The following is a 23,891-nucleotide window of genomic DNA, read 5'->3' on the forward strand; positions in this document are numbered from 1 at the left end:
ACTTCTCTTTGGCTTTACTGAAGGCAGGCCACACCTGCTGCTGAGTAGACAATGGGGTGAAAAAAAATCAAACTTGAAGGGATGAGTGCATTTTTTACATAAAATATTAAATAAAATAAAAAAACGAATAAAGTACCCAGCCCATCCCTCATTAAAACAGATGAGAGGGCTAGTTGACTTCAAGAGGACATCTTTTTTAGGGTTCAAGATATTCATATGCTGCTATGTTTAGCTAAGTCACACTGTTTTAAAGGCTTATCTATTAGTGTACCACAATATCAAAAAACACAAGACTTAAATTTCTTCTACTTGATAGCGTTGCCAGATATATTGGGACTCCAGCTCATGTTCCAGAATTTTCCACCTGCCTGGTCTGACCCAGACTGGACAGGGCTTGCATTTCCCCTGAGCCCTAGGGTTTGCTCTTTGCTTCTGACATATTAACTACATTGTCTGACACCTCGGATGGCAGAATCCAGGAGAATGGATAGCAATGCAAGCAAACATAGTCATCACTAGTTATACAAGCCTGTATAATCCAAACTGTGTCCAAACAACAATTTGACGAAAGCCACAAAAGACATTAATCATAAGAAAATGAGAGCTGTTGAAAGGTTGATAGGATTTGAGTTGGCTCTATGACAGCAGGCAACAGATCAGTGTTATACAACAGACAAAAGACCCATGGTGAGTTGTAATTGAACTTTTCCCAGTTGTGTATTGAAATTGTTATTGTATTTCCTGGTGTGGCACCGTCGCCTCACAGCGAGAGGGTTCCAGGTTCAATCCCCACCTGGGGCCTTTCTGTGTGGAGTTCTCTCCAGGTACTCCGGCTTCCTCCCACCGTCCAAAAAACATGCATGTTAGGTTAATTGGTGACTCTAAAATTCTTGCTCCTTATCTTTGCTCCTTCTAAAATTCACTCCTTAGGAGTGAGTGTGAGCGTGCATGGTTGTTTGTCTGTGTTTGTCTGTTTGTGTGGCCCTGTGATGGACTGGTGACCTGTACAGGGTGTAGCCCGCCTCTTGCCTGATGACCGCTGGGATAGGCTCCAGGATGGATTTCCTGGTAGCAGGTAGAAAATGTGCCGGCAAAATTGGTAGAAATTTCTAATACTGAATACCAATTGAGATGATATGAGAGGATTTGGAAGTAAAGCAGAATCTTCTGTGAGGGATGACTTCTATTGATCAGTGGAGACAGAGGCTTAACTTCTGTCTGGAACTTTCTGAGGTTCATCATAACCCCCCCCCTTCAGACTGTCATTTATTCTGTGTCTGATAGACTGACTTGGTCTGTATGTGGTGACGTGGTGAGCAGGCCCAACATTTCAGTTTCCCTGCTCTTTATCAATTATTTTAAATTCTTCTTACAAAATCTTCCTGTCTTTCTTCTCTCTTTATCTCTCGTTAGTGAACCCTGTTGATGCTTCTCTCCTCTGAACCAAGTATCAGCGTGTCATGAGGGTCCTGAGTGGCTTATCATATCAGCTGACATAGATCAACCTGTAAGAAAAAAGGGGGACCTACCACAGCCTTACGATGTCCATGCTGCATCATACGTCATCATCTGGTTACCCATACAGGTAAATTATTTTCCTTGCAAATAGCACAAATCAGCATTTGCTGTGAATATATACATATAATGAACAAAGCCTTGCCCTTTTTGTCTCTATTTTGTGACTTGTTTGTTAAAAACTGTAAAGTTATTACTAAATATGCTGTTTTGCTCACAGGGCTCGTTACTGTTTACAGTATTTCTGAAAAGACACACAAAAACACATTTATACACAGTGTAGGACAAGGGCAGCCTGCTCTAGTTTGTACCAGTTCTCTGACTCATTTTAATCACGTAAAAAGACTAAAAGGTCTCTCTCATTTTATCTGAGTCAGTGTTTGGCAACCGATCTCTTTTCCCTCCAAATGAGGAGAGCTGCAGCAATGAGTGCTGAGCAGACAGAGAGGAATGTGTGACACACAAGTCCAGCCGTCGTCTAACCAGCTCACTCTTTGCTCACTGTATGCTCAGCCTCTCCTTCTTAAAACTAACCGGGTGACGCTTTTATCCAACTTCTTTAAACACCCCTACACTGTAAGAAGTAGTCGACTAGTCCTATCAAACTAGCTCTGAGCAAAGTAGTGAGTAGTTTCACAAAGTTTCCATAAAAGCCAACCTATTCAAAAGGTAAGTGGCATGAAGCAATCTCAACGTTGTTTGCACTGGTGGAACACAGCAAAACCAGTTGTTTGGAATAGCTGCTACGAAACTTTCTGATGTGACAGTGCTCTATCTTTATGTGTCTGTTAGCTTTTCTACCTTGGCTTTCCTTTTTTTCTCTTTTTGCCATTAGTATTACAGAAAAAATAACAAAAAAAATCCTTGTTAGAAGATAACAGATTTGCAAAATAGAATTAATTCAAGCAACATGTACAGTTACTGACCTTGACAGATTATTATCAGTTTCTTGTTTTCTGATTAAACGTATTTCTGATGAAGTATAATGTATAAAGTATAATTAATCTGCTGACTCCAATAAACTAATTGAACGAAGAAAAACAAATATGTGATTTGAAATACAGAAATATCCACACAACTAGCCGTAATGTTACTGCCATCACACTTTGATTGAGGTTTCCTTTGTTGTTTTCCATGCTTGGAAATATGAAACGACAGGTGGACGGCTGCAAACGTTATGACCTGTGAAGCATGCAGCATATAAAAGATCACATTAACTCAGACTAAATACTTCCTGGTAAAGACATCCAAGGTACTAGTCAACTCTGAATCATTGAAGTGAGAGATTTGTTTTCAAGGGAGGACCATGATAGAGAATAGACAGCTGAGACAACCTTAGTTTTGTTCTTTATTCCTACTGTCCTTCTATGAAATACAATTAGTCCTCAGTTTTTGGACTATGTAGCTGAGGGGAAGTCATGTGAACTACAGAAGAGAGACAATATAATAGTTATAAAACCTAATAAAAATCAAAATTGAATTTCGACTCTTATCCAGCGTGTCCTTCTCATTACACTAACTCCGTTGTTTGACATGGTCAATCAGCCTCCCCCTCGCCAACCCTTCCGTCCCACCCTGGTTGCCTTGCATCTGACATTTCATCGCAAAAGCACAACAATAACTAACATTGTTCAGAGCCTAACTGAGCCAGTCACTGGGCCTCATGACATATCACTGCTGCTTGAAATACTGGATCAAACCAGCTGAGTCTGGCTGAATGCACGCAGAGGAGCCAGTGTGACATGATGACTTTCTCCCTCTGATGTGTCACTTCCTTTGGTTTAAAAAGGTCATATGTCTGTCCACTGAGGTCATCGCCAGCCTCCCACTGAATCTCTGGACTCCAGCAACTGTCTCCCCATTTCCCTTTTCTTTTGCTTTGTTGATGTTCTTTTCCAGTGGTTTGATATCTGTTAGGCGTTCCTTTATATGATAAAAGAACTGCTGCGACTGATATATGCTTGCCTGGTTGCCCACATGTCCACTTATTGTGTTTAGATTGTGGTATTTATAGTGTGCACACTTACTGAGGTCAGGAAGTGCTGTTCCACTCCAGGCAGACAGCATCTCCTCATTTGGATGGCAAGGCAATTTATTCTAATTCACTTTGAAGTGAAATAAACAGGATTGAGCTTTGACGCAAGACAATTTTTAGATTAAACAAGAGGTGTGCAGACAAACAAAAAGCCAAACAAACTAATCCATGTTTGTATTTCAAAGTACTCACTTTTAGTCACGCGAACATGCCATGGAAGCAACGATCTTGGTTTCTTGCCAATCAGACAGCATAGTGAGAACAAGACAAGAGTGTCATTTCCAGACATGATACTATCTGTCCACTCCCGTTGGCTACGTCCAGCCTTGCTTTACACCCTCTGGTTAGACAGGGTACCAACACTACCATGAACAGTGTTGTCTTTCAACTTGGTAGAATCATGCTTTTTACAGCTGCTAACCTTAAAGTAATGTCAAAACACAGTGATTTGGCGAAGAAATAACCAGGAAAAAAAAGCTATAAACCAAGTAATCTCAATTGACTTTTCTGTTTCTCTCTTTTCTTTTTCTTTCAGCAGCTGTATTCACCCTTCAAAGCTGCTGAGTTACGGATCCTTAATGTTTTTGTAGACAAGCCACTTCAGAGTTTTAGCAAAGGCTAACCAAGGCTCTTATACAAACATATAGGACTAAACCTTTCGTTTTAGCATTCTAAAATAAATCCTGCTGGACTGGTCCGATGTACAAAACATATTCATATTGATTCATGAACTAGAATCAGACAACATATTAGATTGTTTTTATCCTCTAGCTTGTGAGTCCTTGCAGAAATTGTGAATGATACATCATGTTGTAAAAGTTGTGTTACAAAAAAGTAGTAACAAAGGCCAAGTATGTTGACGCTCAAAAAATTGTAAAGTGCAGTAGGACAGTGGTGAAGCGTTTAAGCTGCTTGTTTAACGTGACCATTTTTCCTGTGCGGCCCTCAATCAAGACATGGCTTCCTAAACTGGAGCTTGTCATCAGCACTTTAAAAGCCCTTGAATGGCAGATAAATCTGAGACTTTTGAATTATGACACTGTCTACATAATGAAAACGCTGATCAAATAATATCTTTAAGATGAACTTGGAGCTAAACCTGTAAAAATGAGCAGTTGGAGTAGAATATTTCTCTCTGAATTACCTACGAGTGAGTGTAAGGTACTGCAAAATTGTACTCAAGTACAAGTCTTGATGAGTGTATTCCCATTGCAGTAGACTATTCACTTGTACATAGTTAAGTGCAGTTCGTGTACTTCTAAATTTGATAGTAGAAGGCCAAAGTCTTCATCTAACCATCCAAGCGACTTGGACAAGGAATGTGACTCTTCTGGCACTGCTAAGGCCACAAGATACCCTCCAGGAGTAGTTAGTGATGTCAGAAATATCAGTGTGGTGGTGACAAGTCCCGTGTAACTGAATGTAAATAACCAGATGGTTTAAGTCTCGTTTGCTTGTGGGGAAAGAGATGCACTCTCTGTTCTCATTTTAGAAAAGGTCATCTTTTTCCATGTCAGTGACGGGCAATATAAAGTGCTCATAAGTCTGCATAAACATGCAGGTACATACACATGCACACATTTGCATGCTGTACTCACTAAGCTTATTGTCTGTCTTTGCCTACAGACATGAGGAGAGATGGATGGGTTGCTTGAACATATGCAAACATATACAGAAGCAACCAGTCCCCAGCTGCCTCATTTACAGATGTTTACTTACACATGTCTATGTGCCAGCTTGTCCTCTCTCCTCACATTATTCAGCTGTGCATGAATAAGGCTTCTGGTAACTCTGTGCCCTACCTGTTTTTAGACTGTGGTGTGTTTCAGGGAAGGCCGGTGTTTCATGGGCAATGAAGTGGGAGTACATGCGCTATGTGCATAATACACAAATTCACAAATGCGCTTTAGGGGCCCAAATCGATTCTGAAATTGGCTGCGCTACCATCCTCATTCTCAGGTTGGAAATATGGATGGTATCGGCATCATCTCTGTAGGACAGTGAAAACTGAAAAAGTCTTGGCTAAAGGCTCAATCTGTTTTGAGCACACTGGATCTGTAGCTAATGTATTTTATTTTCTCAATTTGATCTTATTTTGACTGGCTTATATTAACCCCTACAGTGAGTTAAATGATAATCAGCTTCCACACCTTTCAAATCATCTTCAAACAAGTCACTGATTATTCAACAGACGTCACAGTAAGCTGATTGGTTGATCAAATTACACATATGTTGCCAAGATACTTTTAATGAGGCAAGCTTAGAATAATTAGATTGAGACTTTCAGTGGACAGGATGTACAGACACTGCAATACCCTACTGAAAGTGTGTTTTCTCCACATGAAGGCTAAATTATGTGCAGCACAGCTCAATTTAGGGATGTGGAAACAGTCTAACTGAGCTATTAACCAGGGCAACAAGAAGCACATGTTTATTCTGTGTGTGTATTACTCCTCTACTGCTTGTTCTAACCCATCCTGGCTCTTGACCCATTGTCTGGCTGCACTGATTTGAGCAACAAAGGCTCAAACACTCTGTGTTGCAACAGGGTCACCCTTCTATTGTAGCCTGAGATGAGCAGTAGCGTGTTTCGATAAAAGGCCCGACCAACTTTTATTCAACTAAACTGCACCTTTTCAGAGCCTATAGAACAAAGTAGGGGATTTATTACATTTTTATGCTGCAGAGAAAAGGTCAAGTAAAAAAAGACTCAAAAGGTGGCATTATCGAGTTTCAGAGGCTCACACCCTTTCCATTGAATTTAGAGAATGACATAGTCCATGGAGATCACTGTTGTCATATAAATTAGCTGAATGTCACTGAAAGCATACAGTTACAATATAATTTGTCATTGCTTGGTGGTATAACTTCATCTTGGGCATCTTTTTTTGGCTGGAGGTACTGTGAGAAACACATGTTTGTTTGTTTGTGCACATGCTTGTTTCAGTATACTTTCACGGGAGAAAAATGAGGCGAATTAATCCAGGTATGTCACACATATGTTGACGTTGTGGTCTGAGTTAGAAAGCATTCAAACCTATCTGTAGCATCGAACTTTCTCTGTGGCTGATTATTTTACATGTAAGTACAGTCGAACTCCCTGCACAGATGCACAGTCTTTCAGTTACTTGAATGCTGATTTTGTCAGATGTAGTTCTAAAAGAAGTAATTTATCATAGCAGAGCGGTGGTGTGGAACCACTTCAAGTAACCGTGAGTTGAGGTACAGTCCTAAGAGATAGGGATGATTTTCAGTCATAATATCTGACATCTTTAGCCATCTTACAAAAGACACAGAACAAATGTGTGAATGAGAGCAGTTTTATTGGAAATACAGAAGTACGATTGTGTACTTACACTTTATAGTTTTTACAAAAAGATGCAAAAGGACAACTTTGGAGCGTGTGTTGAGGGCTATGCCCATTTGAGACTAGTCAAGCTCTGTTCATCTCATGCAGCAATGACAGTGTGTTAACCTGGTCAGTTCTGGTCAACCTGGTCAGTAAACTCAGTTCTGTACCATTTTGGCAGAGTTGCATGTACTTTAAAAGTCAATTTCTTTGTTTGGATTAAAATAATAATAATTTTTTTCGTACCTGACATGCAAATGTGCAAAGAAGTAGAAGTCATCATGGGGACATCCAACAGACAGAATGTGGGGAATTGTCTTCTCTGTGTCATTGCCCACCGGCACAGACAGAGAGGGTTCTAAGTTGAAAAAGAGTCTCTGGGATCGTGGCTGATTAGTTTGAACATCAAGCTTTTTGCAGTGGCTATTTTATTTCTTTTCCTCCCTAAGAGGAATCATTTTAATCCTTTGAACTATTTCACTAAAACTCTGTTCATTTCATGAAAATGTACTTTATGTGTCTCAGCCACAAAACTGGTATGGGCTACACAGCAGTGTGGCAGTTAGCGCTGTTGACTCATAGCAAGAGGTTCCTGATTTGTATCTTGGTTGGGGCCTTTCTGGAAGGAGAGCATGTTAGGTTGATTGATGCTTGTAAACTGAGAGTACGAATGAGTGAGAGTGTGCATTGTTGTTTTTCTTGTTTGCCCCTGGGTGGCCCTGCAATAGACTGCTAACCTGTCTAGGGTGTGTCCTGCCTCTAGCCTGATAACAGCTGGGATGAGCTCCAGCCCTGCATGACCCTGAATAGGATAACGCAGGTATGAAAAATAAGTGCAGTAATTCAGAAAATCATTATTTGACAAGTATGAAAGTGTCTCTAATTGTGTTTCACCATTGTGAGTGGTATCACCATAGATTATGCTGTACTGGTGATGACCATGCAGGCGTAGTATAATGTTAATGTCAATTTCTCTGCAGTGTCACTTATAAACAGACAGTTTACACCAATCAGCAGTGCTTTATGCTGGTTTATAACACACTTAGCCTGATAAGCCCGGTTCCAAGTTGACCTCTCTCCAACATAAAATGAGACTGGAGCAAGACTGCATCTCGGCGGTTACTTACATAACTAATATATATGCTATAAATATTCCACATGCACAGGGTCAGCAGTTTTTATTCAGCCAGTAACATAGGATTCTTTTGCTGCAGATCCACTTTCCTTGTACTCTCAAGAATAAGTGATGTTAGTTGCATCACACAAGGTTTCCACTGATGGATACATAATGGATCACTAGATCACAGGCTCCCTAGAAATGTTAGACATAAATTAAAAGTGCACCATGTTTTTTACAAGCTAAGCTGCAGCTGGAGACAACAGGCCCAGAGGCTGCTGCACATGCAGTACAATGGTTCTGTGCAGGCAGCTAAATTATGAGTCTCAAAGTGATGGAATCTTCCCCCAGGACAAACAAAGCTTGAAAGCTGAACATTGATGCGTTCAAAGATGTTTTTATTCCATTGTAGAGGTGTCTGTGATAACTTCTCCATTGTTACTACTCTCCCCTAAATTGTAGAAAAGTTTCTTCGCCTGGCATCTCTCCCACTTTAGTAAGCGGGAAAAGCAGGATCGATTTGCTTAATAGATCTCAGCGGATGGAAACACTGGCTCTGATTCACTTTCTGCATAAAATGCGACTACGTCATTTGTAAAAAGTGGAAATTCCTCCACAGCATCACTGCGATTTGCCTGCTGTGAGGAGAATATATCCATTAGCCAGTGTGAGGAGGGTTTATCTAAAGTCACCTCTTTCTCACTGGATCTGCAGTGGCAGAAGCAGCATACTCATCTGTTGTAGGTACGGCTCTGTCATTATCTGTTGGACTCATGACCCCAACCATCCAACACGGACCTGGGAGAGTAGCCGTGATGTGCAAGGTGCCTTTATAGTAGTGATCCGCTGTGTTTCTGTCATTCCATTTACAAAATCTTAGACTTACAATGTAAGCTGAAAAAAGTAACAAACTCTTGTTCAGTCACAGAGAAAGTTCACAAGCTTTGAAAGACTGAGATTAAAAAGTGGTGAATAGGTCAGTCAGACAGTGGATTCCAAGAGGTGCAAGGCTCCTGAAAAAGGTGAAAGTGGATTGCTAGTATTTTTCATTTTAATTTTTTTGTGATAATATCAAATGTAGTCTTTTCCTTTTCTGTATACTTTAAATGAAACACATATACATTTTGTTTAGACATTTTGTCTAAACCTGAACCTTTTTAAAATGATTTTTTTCCATATTCTTTTTTTCTCCCTGGAGATACTTGCAGATGTTTCCTAGGTATGGGACCAGTTTGTGAAATTCCTGCGGGGCACTAATCATGCTCAAAAACCGTCCATGACGAGGGTGTGATCCAAGACCCCTCAGATACTACTTACATAACTGTCAAAGAACCCCCTTCCTTGGTAACAACCTGTCTCCGTGACAGGTTATGAGTTATGAAAAAATAAAATCAGCAGCTCCTAATGTAAAATATGTGGTCATTTATTTATTAACAGTGTTACATAATCTCCATCCTCAGTAGCAGAGGTCATGCTTTTGGTGCACATCGTTATCGCTGACTAAGTCGCTACAGAAAACAAAAACTGAAAGAACAAAATATACACTGAGAAAAAAAAACTTCATCAAGTACTCTTAAAAAATAATTTTAGTACAACATTTCTGTATATATATTCAAACAGATGTCCAGTAAAAATAACATACAATATTGAACATCAATATGAAAATGATCAATTTAAAAAACAGTTTTAGTGCAAAGCATTTTACAATATAAAAATATTGTACTGTAATTTATCTTCTTGAAATGATAACCGAAGACACGTGATCTGTGTGAGGTGAAAAGGTTAGAGGTGTGTGTCAGCGATGGGGATTCGTCTCAGCTCAACTATTTGGGAGTTGGTGACGCTCCCACCGTCGTGGCTTCCAGGAATGGATTCGTTGTCGCTGACATTAAGGCCGGTCCCTGAAAGAGATGTAATACGCTGCATTACACAAAATTTTGGTGGTTTTATGACCATTTTTCTACTTAAACATTCTCAAACATCTTCAGGAACTTCTGCATGTGCATTTTTTTCATATGAAAATACACTGTATCTTAGTAAGTTAGAGCAACATATTGATGTCATCAACTTGGTGTGTCCCTCTGGTGCTATGTAATCAATCCTATATCAGCCAGCACACTGTACACTTCTGTATCTTAGCAGATACGGTAACAAGATGCGAATGGAGCAGCCCGAAAGACTCTGATGTAAGGATGAAGGAAGGCACTTAAACTAAGTAACTCATTATACTGTTAAATGAAAAGATGTTCTGTGTGCCAGTTGGTAAAATATTAACACTGTGAACAATAAACACGTTCAGATATGGTATATAGTAGGCAGTCCAAATAAAATGTTCATCTATACCTGCAGCCCAGGATTTTTGTATTAAAATGTGATGTCATCGTCATATTCAGCTTTATGTGTTATTTCCTGAATGTTTACAACTTAGAGAACTGGACAAGAGTTGTCTGACAAATTTGAATATTGATGCATTTACACTTAAGCTCAGGTACTGCAGTGGAAGTAAATCTACTACAGATTTTCTGTTGCACAGACCGTGGCATGTGCACTCCATGCTGTTGGTGTTTAACAAGAACTAATGGGGAAGTGACCTAGAACTTAAGCGTATTATATGTTTTCACTGTTTATGTGTTTTCTTGTTTGCAGGATGCCTCAAAAGCTCATTGTGTTCCAGAGGGAAGTCAACGTGCTCAGGAACAAGTGATAATTTGTGCAGATCCAGCAAATACCTGCAGGAGCTGTGACATAAGCATTCTTTCTGACAGGGTGTTAATAATCAGCTATTGGTCATACAACAGCACAATGTTGAGGATACATGTGAGTTTCTGTGTTTGTCTGTTAATGGTTCACTACCAAATGAAGTGTCTGAAGACCCTCATTACAGCACTGCTTATTGAACCCTGTCAGGTTCTGCCCTATCATGTCATTCTAATTGGCAAATTATCTTTACAGTCGACTGAATGGTTGAGTTGAAACTGGGCCAAGTTTGACATGTTTGAGCAGAGATAGGGTCAGGGTTCACCAGGGAAAGTGAGAAATGGAAATGTCCTTGTGACTGTTAAAACTGAGTTTTACCAGCAAAACACAGATGATTCTAACAACAATGAAAAGTCGCAGATGATTTCAAGAGGTTTTAAGTCTGCATCCATTTTCCACACAACAAAGACCAAGTGCTGGTTGGTTCTACTTTCTTGAGGCCAAGCCTGAGAAGTGCCTAAACTTCATAGAATCTTGCCCATTTGTTATAATTGCTGAATAATATGAATAATTACTTAATAGTGCAGAGTTTGCTGCTGATGAATTCCCTGTTGTTCCCCAGAGGCTATTTAAGGTTGAATAATGCAGCAGCTTAAGACAGTGGGGACGTTTCATGAAAAGAGCAGGTCAGAGACAACCGTCCAGCTGCTACAACAAAACACACATCTCTGCTTCTGAATTCACCCTGTCAATACAACAATAAATAAGAGGGTTTATACACTATATTTATACATTATGTATACAGTATATATATTTGTTTAGTGGATGTAACATTACACTCTCAACCTAATCCATTTATTAGCACCTTGCAATGAGTGACCTTCACTCCAGCAGACAGCTTATTTTCTTATTTTGTGTTGTGTTGGTTATATATCTGTCAGTAGTTTGGATCCTCAGCTCATGTCTTGTGAAAAAGAAATAAGGGTAGTTTCCATGGCACCAGTCAGATTTAGTGTCAGCAGAGGAATGACTGAGCAGAACTGATGCTAATTGATTCCTAGATACTGTATGCACGGGCACAATGAATGCATCGGACACAAATAGTCTCACATAGATTTTGGCATCAAGCCATCAGCTAAATGTTTGATCATGTCTTTCTCTGTTTATCAGTTAAACCCCACATGGTTAAACTGGTTTTTGTTTTGAGAGGATACCATGGCTAACACAAAGAACTGGATCATGGTGGCCTTTTGCAGTGTTTTTTCATATTTTCTAAAAATATCTAGCACAAAGTTTCACAGAGAGTTTCGGCTTTGGATTGATGAAAATTGTAATAAAATTGACATAGAAAATGCTACTGTACTGGAACCATGGAAGCACACAAATTACAAGTGATGCCCAAAGGCAAATAAAACATATTGTCTTACTGTTTTATTATTTTGTTTGTTTGTGTTTCATTATATGTGTTTAAGTCCTTTTTGGGACCTTTTTGCTTAAACTAAAATCAATGTGTGATAGCGATATAATGTCAGTGTAAGCATGTGTAGCACCCACATTTGTTTTCAGAGTTGAAATGAAGATGTTGATGTATTGCAGAGGACAAAAAGGGAAGTACAAGACCTGTTTGAGTCTTTTTAAGGTTGAATAATTCTTATCTCACCTGTTTTTAAGGCAAATATGAGGTCATCAAACTCCTGTGACTCTTCGTCTGTGGTTACCAGGTTGGTGTTGATGAAACTTCCCTCTGTGGTGTATGTCCCCATCACAGGACTGGGCTTAAACACACTGCTCGGCTGGATACCAGGCCGAAGAGATGTTCGCTCCCAGTCTGCTGATACCTGACACACACACACACATCATTACATAAGCCAACCGACAGACCACACCACACTCCACACACGTACAACTGTCACTCTTGCCAACAAACCTTAACTGAGCATATTTTATCATTTGTATCTTGTTCGCATGTCTATTAACATTCTTTTAAAAGCTAATGTTTTATAACAGCATCATAAATGGAACAATAAATGGAATCAATGTGAAGAAGTGCTTCAAGGAACAGTCCTATCTCTGTGTGTAAAAATGACACAGAAGAAGAACATAGTGAAAAATCAGGTCACGTAAACACAAAAAAAGCACACCTACAAATGTTTAATTCAGAGGGAGGCTGCATCTGTCAACCATGTAATCAAGACTCTGATGACTTAGGGTCAACCAGAGAGCATGCTGTCCAAGTACCTCAAAGGGTTAAGACCTACACAAGGTCAGAGGGGGTCCGTGGCTTTACGGTTTCACACTGAAGCTGCTGAATTTCATATAATTATACTGCTAGCACAGTAAGGCAATAAACAGCATTTCTTTAAGGGGATAATTGTTTTATATAGGACTCAATAAACAATAGAGAAGAAAAAAATCAAAGAGAAGATAAGGTGAATTTATCTAAAAAAAACAAACATGTTACTATATAGTGTGTATCTATCTTATTTTATCATCAGCAACGAGATGAATCTTCTCTTTTTTTCCACTGTGTTCATTCATTATGAACGCCTCATCTGTCTATGTACATGCATAAATGTGTGTGTGTGTGTCTGGGTGTGGTACAAATGTCTGAGGGTTGTTGAATTGTGACTAGTACAGAGTGTCCAGTGAGGTGAATAAAGCCCCATCAGGCACCTCAAATCTGTCACATCCATTCTGAGTTAGGGCAATGAGTGGATGACTCTAAAAAGCTGATCAACCCTCACGTCATGTTTTCCAGTACTTGCTCTTATGAATGTTTTTTCTACCAATCAATCCCATAAATACTCCTCATCTAACACTACCTTTGGTTTCCATAGGCATCTTGGCCTGTAGTCTTATCTTCATGTCTGTGCTGTAGCCAAATCTTACAGGAAGCAGGAGTGTGCTCTCATGAATAAAACAAGATTATGTCGACTACGTGTAGAGAGGCACTGAGAAAGAGAAAGGGAGGAGAGAGTTCCCAGGAGTAACAATGTTAAACCGGCCCCCTCTCTTCTTTATCTCTCCTTATAGGGTATTCTCCTGGGAAAAAAGTTGTTGAGGATTTAAAACTCAAGTACCACATGGGTGTGTACAGTATCTTTTCAGTGCCGGCTTGCATGCAATGTGCCAGTCTAGAAGAAAAGTCACAAGAGGAGCTAATCTAGGTGTTTGTGGGAGTCATTAAAACTATCACCCAAACAAGTTTAGAAATACATGATTTGGTCAAGTGTGTGGTGAGAGTAAGGGTGAGCAAGTATGAATGCTATTTGTGGAATTACACTCAACTAATGTGAGAAATAAATGTTGGAGGACCAGGAACGGGCAAATAGAGTCATGGGAATGAAGGCATGGGAAGGAGGAAAAACTGAGCAGGCGAGACAATGAGAAAGTGTAACACAGTGAGGGAAAGTAAAGCAACAAGGCAGTTTTGTGAACTTCACAAACTTATTGTTTTGGTGAGGTCAGTATTCCCATCACACAAAATTGTTTCCCAACCAGGTTAAGTGATGAGCACTGCAGGGTGAAAACCAAATTTCAAAGAACTTGAGAATTTAGCAGGGACGGAAATTAATTTCAGTAATGACTTTTTGTGCACACGTGGGAAAAGATGTCATGTCCTACAAAGGCCTCAGGTCAGTTACTCATTCAAATGCCAGGAACTGGTGCTCAAGACTGATCAATGTAAACAATGGCAGCATTCTGCATTGGTTGAATGCTTAGAGGCATATAAAAATGGTCTCAAACCAATGCAAACATGGCAGCTTTGTTGATGTTGCTTAATCAGGTATTAGTAGCAAAAGTTGTAATTAGTTTATAGATATTCCTGTGATGTTTTTGCCATGTTTTTATTGGATCTGTTTGTGCAGTCTGTTTCATTGTGGCATATTGAAATTCGGAATAACTTAAACCTACACTATCTCTGTCTGAATAAGGCACAGACGACACAATCTCCACCTCCCTTACCTTACAGGTTTAGAGTAACTACGTATATTCTAACTAATGTGTGTTCTAAACAACTTACTTTTTGGTTTTACCTGAGAAGATTTCTACAAGTAATTTAGGTTTTAATTGAGTGTAATGTCACTATAGTAACAGTGCTTTGCTTTTTAGGTTTCAATGAATGAACTGAGACTGGCCAAATGATCTAAACTGTGTACCAGATTTGACTGGGATATGAAAGTGAGTGTGCAGAATACGTCTGTCTTGATCCTGCACTGTATAGAAAACTTGCATGTAGCCAGACGGATGGGAGCTATTGTTTAAGGTTTTAGAGCACCCCAATATCTCAATAGTGAAAATGGGTAGAGATAAGTCATTTCTTTCATCTCCATCTGATGTCTCATCAAGCTGTGTGTGTGTTAGCATACCTCTTCCATGGCGCTGATGAGATTCTGAGTTGATTTACTAATGTCGCCTCCCACAGTAGTGGGTCCCCCTCCTTGGTAGGTAGAGTCGGAACCATTGTGGCCACTCATTTCCACAGTGTAACTGGCTTTAGTTGGCCAACACAGCTGGTTGTGCATAATGAAGTAGACTGCAAACACATACAAGCCCTGCACAGAAAGAAGGGAAATGAGCAGTGAGAATTAAGTTGTCCATGGCTTTGCAATTTGGTCCCCATAAATGTTATTGCATCACGTGTCACATTGCAGTCAAACAATACATTTGCACATTTTCTTATTTTTGTAAAGCATAAATGAAGTAATATTCTCAAATTACCAAACATTACTGCTGTTACTCTGACATTAAAACTTTTTACATATCACTATTAGCAGCAGCAGCATCTTTCAGCATTACTTCACCACTTTGCCATGATGTCACTGGTATTTCTGCTTCTTCGACTTCCTCGTCATTACCACATTTTCAGTCAACAGCACTATTCTGTGAATTATCCCAAAACACCAGAGTGTGAAATGCCACGAGGCCATACTGCATTTCACAACACTCAACAGTGGATGATGACGTCAGCCACAGATAGACATGGAACATACAACAGAGGAAAGCACATCCATGTGAATGTGTGAAAACATAGGTGCATGCAGACTGAATCCAGCTCCACCCACAGAAACACATGCAGAAATATGAAAAGACGACATTTAAATGACAAGCTGTAGGCAGAAAGTAAGTCCCTGGTCGTAATGAGCGACCTCATATTTGCTTATTATAACCATAATTAAACCAAATGTGCTCAGCTGATTTTTCAAAATCTGTCTCTAAAGAACAGCTAGCAGTAAGCAATAACTTGTCAAAGTACTCCAAAGCTCAAATCTAACTTAGTGGCATTGAGGTTCCATCCAACAGTGTGGGTGGTTACAATAGAGATTCCAAAGGAGACAACAGGAACCATGACTGGAAACTGCGTGTTTATGGTTGTACTGTAAAACTGCAACATCTGCGCTAAGAAAAGGAAAGAGGGCTGCAAACAGATGAAAAACACATGGGATAGCTCACAGGTCATTAGCTGTGCCATGTGCTTTGTTAAACTGTCACTTACACAAACACAAAATAGACAGATCTACCTATATCTATACACTATTTAGTATTTTGTAATGTATTTCTGTACCTCTGAGGTGTGCTTGAGCTGCAAAATGAGAATTTTACATGATGACCCCTGGGAGATGGGACATTTCAGAGCAAGTACAGGAGGAGCTGAGTGTAATGCTGTGTGAAGAGATTGTGCTCTCATGATCTTTTGTTTGCTTTCCCTGTCTAATAAGTTATAGAAGGAAATTAACCTGCCTTTGTGTGATCACACACAGCAACTAGGTGTGTATTATATCTGGGTGTACATATTGTTATCTATGACTGTGGTTCCATCACAGCAGCACAGTGGGTGATTAGCACAGATCATTAGCAAGCTGTACAGCCTGAGAGACAGGCTTTACAACCATAGACCTGTTACGTAAGTGTTCCCTGATCACTGGAGAGGCTGGAAAGCAAAGTCCTGAGAAAAGCACTAAGGATAGGGGAGGTGTTGAGAGAAGAATGAGAGAAAAGAGGAAAACAATGAAAATGTTATATTGAATGAAAATCTAGAAAGACATTCATTTACTTAGAGAGGAAACTGGAAAAGATTAGCTTAGTTAAAAAAAAAAAAAGCTCAAGTTTTCAGCATTGCTTTTAACTGGATACTTGATGCAATAGTCGGCATAATTACTGACTTGAAAAAGGGCTTTCCGCTGTCTACAAATCATCTTCTGTGATCATGAAACTGAATTATTTCACCTAAATTGTGGACGCTCTTGGGGCCTGTGATATTCTTTTCCAAATTAACACACACATATCCTGTGTCCTATTTTTAGAGAAGGGTAAAATGAGGAAGTGGGGATGGCAATGAATTGTTATGAAGAATGGTCCTGCTTCACGATTGTGGATATTTTTGACTGTGCCAATACAATGAGGTAAGGCTTATTGGCAGAATGAGGAGATAATGAAGGGTGGTGCTGTAGTGATTTGATTATTGTCTTCTAATTTAGTCTGATGAAAAACAGATGTACAACCGAAAAGGGAGTGATGGAGGGAATAGGAAGGGACCAAAAAAAGATGCTGCCTATGGAAAGAAATTTTTTTTCTCAGTGCAAATGTGATAAGCCTCTGACTTTGGTTCTACAGGTTACTTTAACAATGCTCAATAAACAAAAAGTTCTTCACGCTCTGCAACACAAACACAGTCGTGCACTGCTGTAACATCTGCAGCTGTTTAATAATGCTCAGTAATTAGCAGCAGGGTGGTGTGCCACACAACTCCATCAACAACAACACCAGGGTAAATATGGAAAATTCTTCTAATGGAAAATTCACTGCATGACGGAAACAAAAAACACTCCAATGCACCAAGCACCAGAGACCTACAGAGTAATAACTTCCAGCCAACAGGCACTGCATAAGTTTGCATGTTTAACAGCAGGGAAGTGGAATGAAAATGCTCCAAGAAAGAGGTGATCATGTAGGATGTTAGTCTGAACTTCTCCATACTGTGTGCATCAATTCAAGTCTTCAAAACAGCAAAATTCATCAATAGATGTGATAATCATCATACCCGTTGATTAAAGTGCTCTTGAGCAGCAACTTTTCAGTCAGAATTAAGTCTAGAAAGCAATTGTCCTTTAATCAGAATGTCTTGCTGTTGCACCGAGATGTGTGAAAATACAAATCTTCTACATGGGTTTATGTAGTCCTGCATCTGTTCATGATTCATGACAATCTAACTGCTTTTCAGTCTTGTTTATCAGGATTCTATTTTTTTTTCAATAAGTTTTCATTCAGTCCCTCACCTATGTTACATAAAAAAACACTCAAAATTTAGGTCTGCATAAACAAATCTAATTACAAAACTGTTTTGTGCTACGGCATCGCAACAGAATTCCTTTCTTTAATGCTACTTTATGCAAACTGGGTCGGATGAGTTTGTTTACTGCTAATCAATGTCCTTGCACATGGTTAAGCTCTGGGGCTCTTCACCTGTTTCCACTCTGATGAATCCTTCCTTATTCCTGCTGCAGACCTTGGAGGCTTCAACTTTAATCAGAGAATTGAGGTTGCAGTGTTCTTGCCTGGATTGAAAATCAATTGCCTTAGTTCTGTTATAAGAATACTTTTTTCCCCGTTTTCTTTCCAGAAAACTTAATTTGAAAAGTTGCCTTTTTAGGATGACTTGACGCAGCAATGTGTACTACCTTAAGTGAAGTGAATGCAACAGAAGAGAATGGAATCGAGAATAGAAGAGTTGCATTAAACTACTTTCAGCCACGTGTTATGGTGTGCATGAGTGCATGCATGCCTCAATGCTTGTGGCATTTGTGTAAGGGTAGAGGCAGGAGAAGTAGAAGTTAAGTAATAGAACTTATCAAGCTATTAAACTAAAAAGTACCTATGTTATAAATGCCTTATTTATTTTTATTTTTTTTACCTCACCCGGAAGAAAAAAATGAAACCCAGAAAAACTGTAACATTAGTATTTCAGTGTAACATATTATTCATTGAACCACAAAAACTGTAGATGAAAAAAATAAATGTTAATATTACAATGCTGACCACACACACTTTAAACTGTGACTTTAAAGAGCATCATCAACCTACTGGTCAATAGAGGAAACTGACCACATGATGTCACAGCGTGGGACAAGCCTTACTGGAGCTCACAAACAAGTGCTAAGAGCGACATTGACCATTGGTGTTGACATCACTTCTCTTCATTTGTCACTACACCAACAGGAGAAATTTACTTTGGTGTAGCACTGTTGTCTTTTGCATGTGGATGCCACATATCACCATGGGTTACCACAGACCATCTTATGGTGCACTACAAAGACAGATGGTCTCTCTGAAAAGATGACTGAATAAGACGTACCTGATTGTGAACTGCTGTTTTGAATTCTTAAGTTTAGGAATCAGAGTTCATCATTTCTGCCTTGTTTTTGTAATCTTAAGTGACCATATTTGGACAGAGTGGAGCTTGAAAGTGATACTTAAAGCCTGATTGGTCGAAAAAATGTTTGGCCTAATATCTATTTAACTTTGGAGTTATTTTCAGGAGGACCATCAGCACACAGATCAGAAGAAGTCAAACCAGAATGACACAGTAATGGATTGTGGGAAATCACTGATTTCAGGAAAGAAAAGTATGCCTTTTTAATGTTAAATCTATTGGAGCTTACAGTGTTTTTAACCTGATCTTTAGTCCTTGAATGTCTGGAAAAAGATAGCAGCCAACTCATTTCAAGGTTTACCTGCACATGTCAAAATAACTCTTTAGATTGGCTTCTACTTCATAAATACACATTGGGTACTTAAATTTCATACAGTGTATGAGCAGATTTACTAGTCATCTATGGTTATTAATAAAAAAACAACAACTGTAATTTAGTAAACAGTCAAGCATACATGGAAACAAATGAAAAAGTAAATGATCGTACCAGCAGGCAGTTAAAGATGACGTAGAGGATGAGCATCCACAGGTATCTGTAACCCATGTGGAGTCCTGCCCACAACCCGACGAGCGAGATGAGCAGAAACAGGTAGAGGACCAGCGGCACCTCTGGAGCACAGAATAACAACATAAGATTTAAAAACAATATCAGCACCAGCAGCAGTAACGGACATATACATACATACATACACACACACACACACACACACACATACGTACACACAATATTACATGTAATCCATGTATTATTTGCAATCCATAAAAGTGTAAACTCAAGAGCAGTTAGAGTGATTAGTGAGCCACAGAAGCTGTTCAATGAACCAGATCTTAAAGCCCTTTGTCAACAAGGGTGTATGGCATTTTTTTGCTCGAAGACACATGAGGGCAGCTAAGAAGACCTCAGCCACAAAAGTTCACTTATGTATGCCACCACACAAGCGTGCACACAAGAGCTGCACTGTCCAGCTAGAACTTCATCGGTTAAGCATTGATGATACCGTTAGTGCAGTTAAGTGAAGTGCTGACACTGATCTCAGAGCCAGTGTCATTTTGTGTATAGTCATTTTGTTTGTGCAAATGGTAGCAACAACTGGTGTTAGCATGTCTAGCTTAAAGTGCAATGGTCCTTTGCATAATGGAGCTGATTCTTGAAATGAGGAGAGATGAACGCTCATACAAAGATGGAACATCCCTTATATTATCCAGTAGGAAAGCTATAGATGCTGGATTATTCGAAGAGCTTGATTATTTAAAAAATTAGTGTTTGAAATTAAGATGAATCACCAAATCTTTTAATGAGCAGTCTTCGTGAATAAGGTATAGGTGCAAAAACGCTGCAGTCTGCATATAGTAATCACAGTGCCCGAACACTCACATGCATGTAATCTAAGACTTGCCACAATGCCAGACAAACACGTGACCCCATGATGAAATGGTTTTAATGTGCTTGCTGTTTACAGTGGACAAACCGGACACTATGCACAGCATGCAGACAAATACTCAAGCATATATATCACCTGCATTTGGACTGTGCTAGGTTTCTAAGATAAGACAAGACCGCCAAGAGACCTTTCTTAATGTGTTTCTAAAGTGAGCTCTTCTGTGGCAACAGATGTCTCCTTTTGGCAGCTAAGCATGCTAAGCAGGCATGACATACTGTAACTGCAACTTTGGCTGTTAAGACAAATACTGCTAATTTAAAAGTCTTTTTTGAATGTGTTGCTTATAGTATTCATGTTTTATGTTATGCAATTTCAAGAAAACCACAACCACAGTCAAACAAACTCAAGTTAATTGTCAGAGCAAGATACTAAAGGAAAAAACCAAACACAGGCCAGTTTTATAAATGAGAAAATAGTGAGATTAAAATGAATCACATGATCTTTTAATGGGCAATCCTAATGGATAAGGCCTAATGGATAAGGATAATTAGAAGAGAAGCAGTGAGACCATGACAGTAGCTGTTGAAACAAAGCAAAAAACAACTTAAAAATGTAATGTTAGTTTTTTAGAAAAAAAGAGGATCCTCTGAGGAACACTTAATAAATATGAGCATTGCCAAAAAGGGGGAGATATTTGTGTACAGGTAACAGATGTAATGAAATAATCAAACTTGATCAATGTAAAAAGAAAATGTATATTCAAAACACATCCACATCATGAGCACCACACCTAATGTGACTGTAATACAAGGTTGACTTATGATCAGGAACTGGATCAAACGTCTGTTTCTATCGCTACAACCACATTGCATCTATGTTCCCACACTGAGTTACTTATTCGACATATTTGCAACTTTGAAGAAATATTAGGCATAAAACTAGGAAAGCAATCTCTGTAATTAACTGTATTTGACCATTTCTATGTACATGTTCATGTGTTTGTTGAGGTATGGAAGGCAGGGTTGGTAACATGGCTGCAGTTTGCAACAGTGTGTTGACATTAGTAATTCTGTTTGGTTGAAAGCCAGCCTGATGCACCACTGACTGCAGCATTCATACATGCTAGACATGAACATATCTAACACGACTTCATGGAACCCAGTTTATCACACTGTCTGAGAATGTATGTTTACAAAAGAATGTAAAGTAATACAAATTCCATGCATTTTAAGGCAAAATTAGAGATGACTGCTGGTTTTAAATTGACCCTTGAATTCAAAGGGAAAATATGAGGTGTTATGTAGGACAGAGTGTACAGTTCACTTCACAAGTAGGATGGAAACACAGGGCATCGGGCCCAAGTTTGCTTGAAAAGCCCTCACTTAGGTGCCACTTCCATAACCCTGTCAGTTCCACTCTGCTCCAAGTTGAGCTTCTTTTCCCAGAGCAACTCTTGTCCGACACAGCCTGATTATACTTTCTTAGTGACATTTCCTTTGTCTTGCCTCTCCCTTTCCCTTTGAAACCTATTTCCAGTCAGATTTCCTTCTGATACTCTGGTTATTGTTTTCCAGTGCTTCAGTCCCATTAACTCTCATCTAGTTTCAGTAAGTTTCCCACGCAGGACATACAGTCTCATTTTATAATATTTTTGCTCACAGTTACCAAATCTGTTGAAGTTTTTGAAAATTCTTTTTGTTTCTTCTACTTTCTGCTGCTTCTAACAACATGGTCCTCATCTATCATGTTCCCTGTCTTTCTTCCATCTTGCACATATGTCTCCATTTCCTCCCTCTCTGGTTGGATTTTTCCAACCATGTAAGCACATTCCAGTCTGTGGACAGGGCAGAGCTCCCACAGCAAGAACAGGTTCCCAGAGCCAAGTGGAGACTGACTGCAAAATGCTGACTGACTGACTGTTTGAGTTGACACCGCCAAGATGAAAAAAAAAAGTGCCAGAGCAAATACTTGTTTTGAATAGTGACAGTATGTGTGCATTAGTAAACTTTCTGTTTGGTGGAGCTTAGTGATACATCAACACTTTAATCTTTGATTTCTGACCTAGAGATTTCAGGGGAACTTTGCTCAAGAGGGAGCTGCTTTCCTCAACAAATCCCAGTTTATATTTGATCAGTGTGGGTTCTTGGTGTGACAAGACAAACTATGAAGAGAGCCTATGTTGAAGAAAAAGAAACTCAAGACAGTGCTGACATTACTATCACAAAAAGGTCACCGGCTCTAATAACAACAAGCTGTAACAAACATGTGCTGTGTGTGACTTATTAAGTGGTCATGATGAACAAAGGGAACAAATTATTCCCAAAAAAAGAACAAAATACCAAATATTTAGATTTAAATTGTTTGATTTCTAAATGTATCATCAGTTTTCTAAATATCAAATGTATCTTGTAATAGAAGACATGAATAAAAGAATCCAGTCTTAATGTGCTGCAATGACCATCTACAGATGAGAGCTTGGATTTCAAATGCGGGTTTGCACATACAGCAGCTTCACAGGCCCAAACACAGCGTAAGCAATGCAGCACTCAGCAATAAAACCATAACCATCACATGTATTTGTTTAATTCACATTCCTCAACAATCAGTGATCAAAGTGCAGCGAGGGAGCACTTGGCATTGAACAAACATGTGTATACAAAGAACATTGTGTTTTGCGAACACACCTTGTGGACTCAGTTGGGTTGTGATAAGCACTTAATGAGGATCTTTACATACACATGATCATGTATTTTTGCTAACAAGCCTTGCTTTGGACCATGTGGCAGAGTTCCAGTCTTCCTCTGGGATACAGGTACACGTCTGCAAGTGGGGCTGAGAACGTGTTCAAACAAGACGCTTGTCCACTTGCTTGATTTCACTAACGTCAGAGGTCCTGCTATATTTCACACAGTCCTGTGAGTTTTACATGTGGGCTTCTCACACTCATGCGCACATGCACAGATTAGCCCTCAGCTTATCTCATCCGTTGTTTACTGTAGTAAGGAATTTGAAAGTGTGACCTCAATACTCACTGTCCTTATGGGATCAGCTATGCCACAGGTTGTGAACTTATACCAGCTGGTTAGCAAAGTCAAGCTTAAACTCACATTACAGATTGTAAAATAGCGATGACGAGCTGTTAGGTGTTTAATAAAGTTTTGCAGAAAGAGTCTGCAAAAGTATATGATGCTCATAGATAGGCAAATGGAAAGGCTTTTATGATACTCTATTGGTCAGACTGTTGCTCACTACAGCCTCAACATGGAATGAGCAAAATGTTTTGAACAATAAAATATACTCATAATATTTTAATTCTCTTTCGGACTCTGGACCAGTTGACACAAAGCCAACACTGATAAATTGCA

General features: G+C 39.3%; 1 protein-coding gene across 1 annotated transcript in view; it reads right to left on the bottom strand.

Annotated features, from left to right (window-relative positions):
• Positions 1 to 9,423: 9,423 nt before the first annotated feature.
• adgrv1 (adhesion G protein-coupled receptor V1) overlaps positions 9,424 to 23,891 on the bottom strand; it is an 87,708-nt gene continuing 73,240 nt past the window's right edge. Inside the window, exons 91-94 of the mRNA XM_072388146.1 lie at positions 19,632 to 19,753; positions 15,084 to 15,269; positions 12,374 to 12,551; positions 9,424 to 9,917 (exon numbers count right to left, since the gene is read on the bottom strand). Of these exons, the coding sequence (XP_072244247.1) occupies positions 9,799 to 9,917; positions 12,374 to 12,551; positions 15,084 to 15,269; positions 19,632 to 19,753 (605 nt within the window). The 3' untranslated portion in view covers positions 9,424 to 9,798. The remainder of the gene's footprint in view (positions 9,918 to 12,373; positions 12,552 to 15,083; positions 15,270 to 19,631; positions 19,754 to 23,891) is intronic.

The sequence above is a fragment of the Leuresthes tenuis genome, unplaced genomic scaffold (assembly GCF_036924035.1).
Source record: "Leuresthes tenuis unplaced genomic scaffold, fLeuTen1.0.hap1 SCAF_6, whole genome shotgun sequence".
NCBI lineage: Eukaryota > Metazoa > Chordata > Actinopteri > Atheriniformes > Atherinopsidae > Leuresthes > Leuresthes tenuis.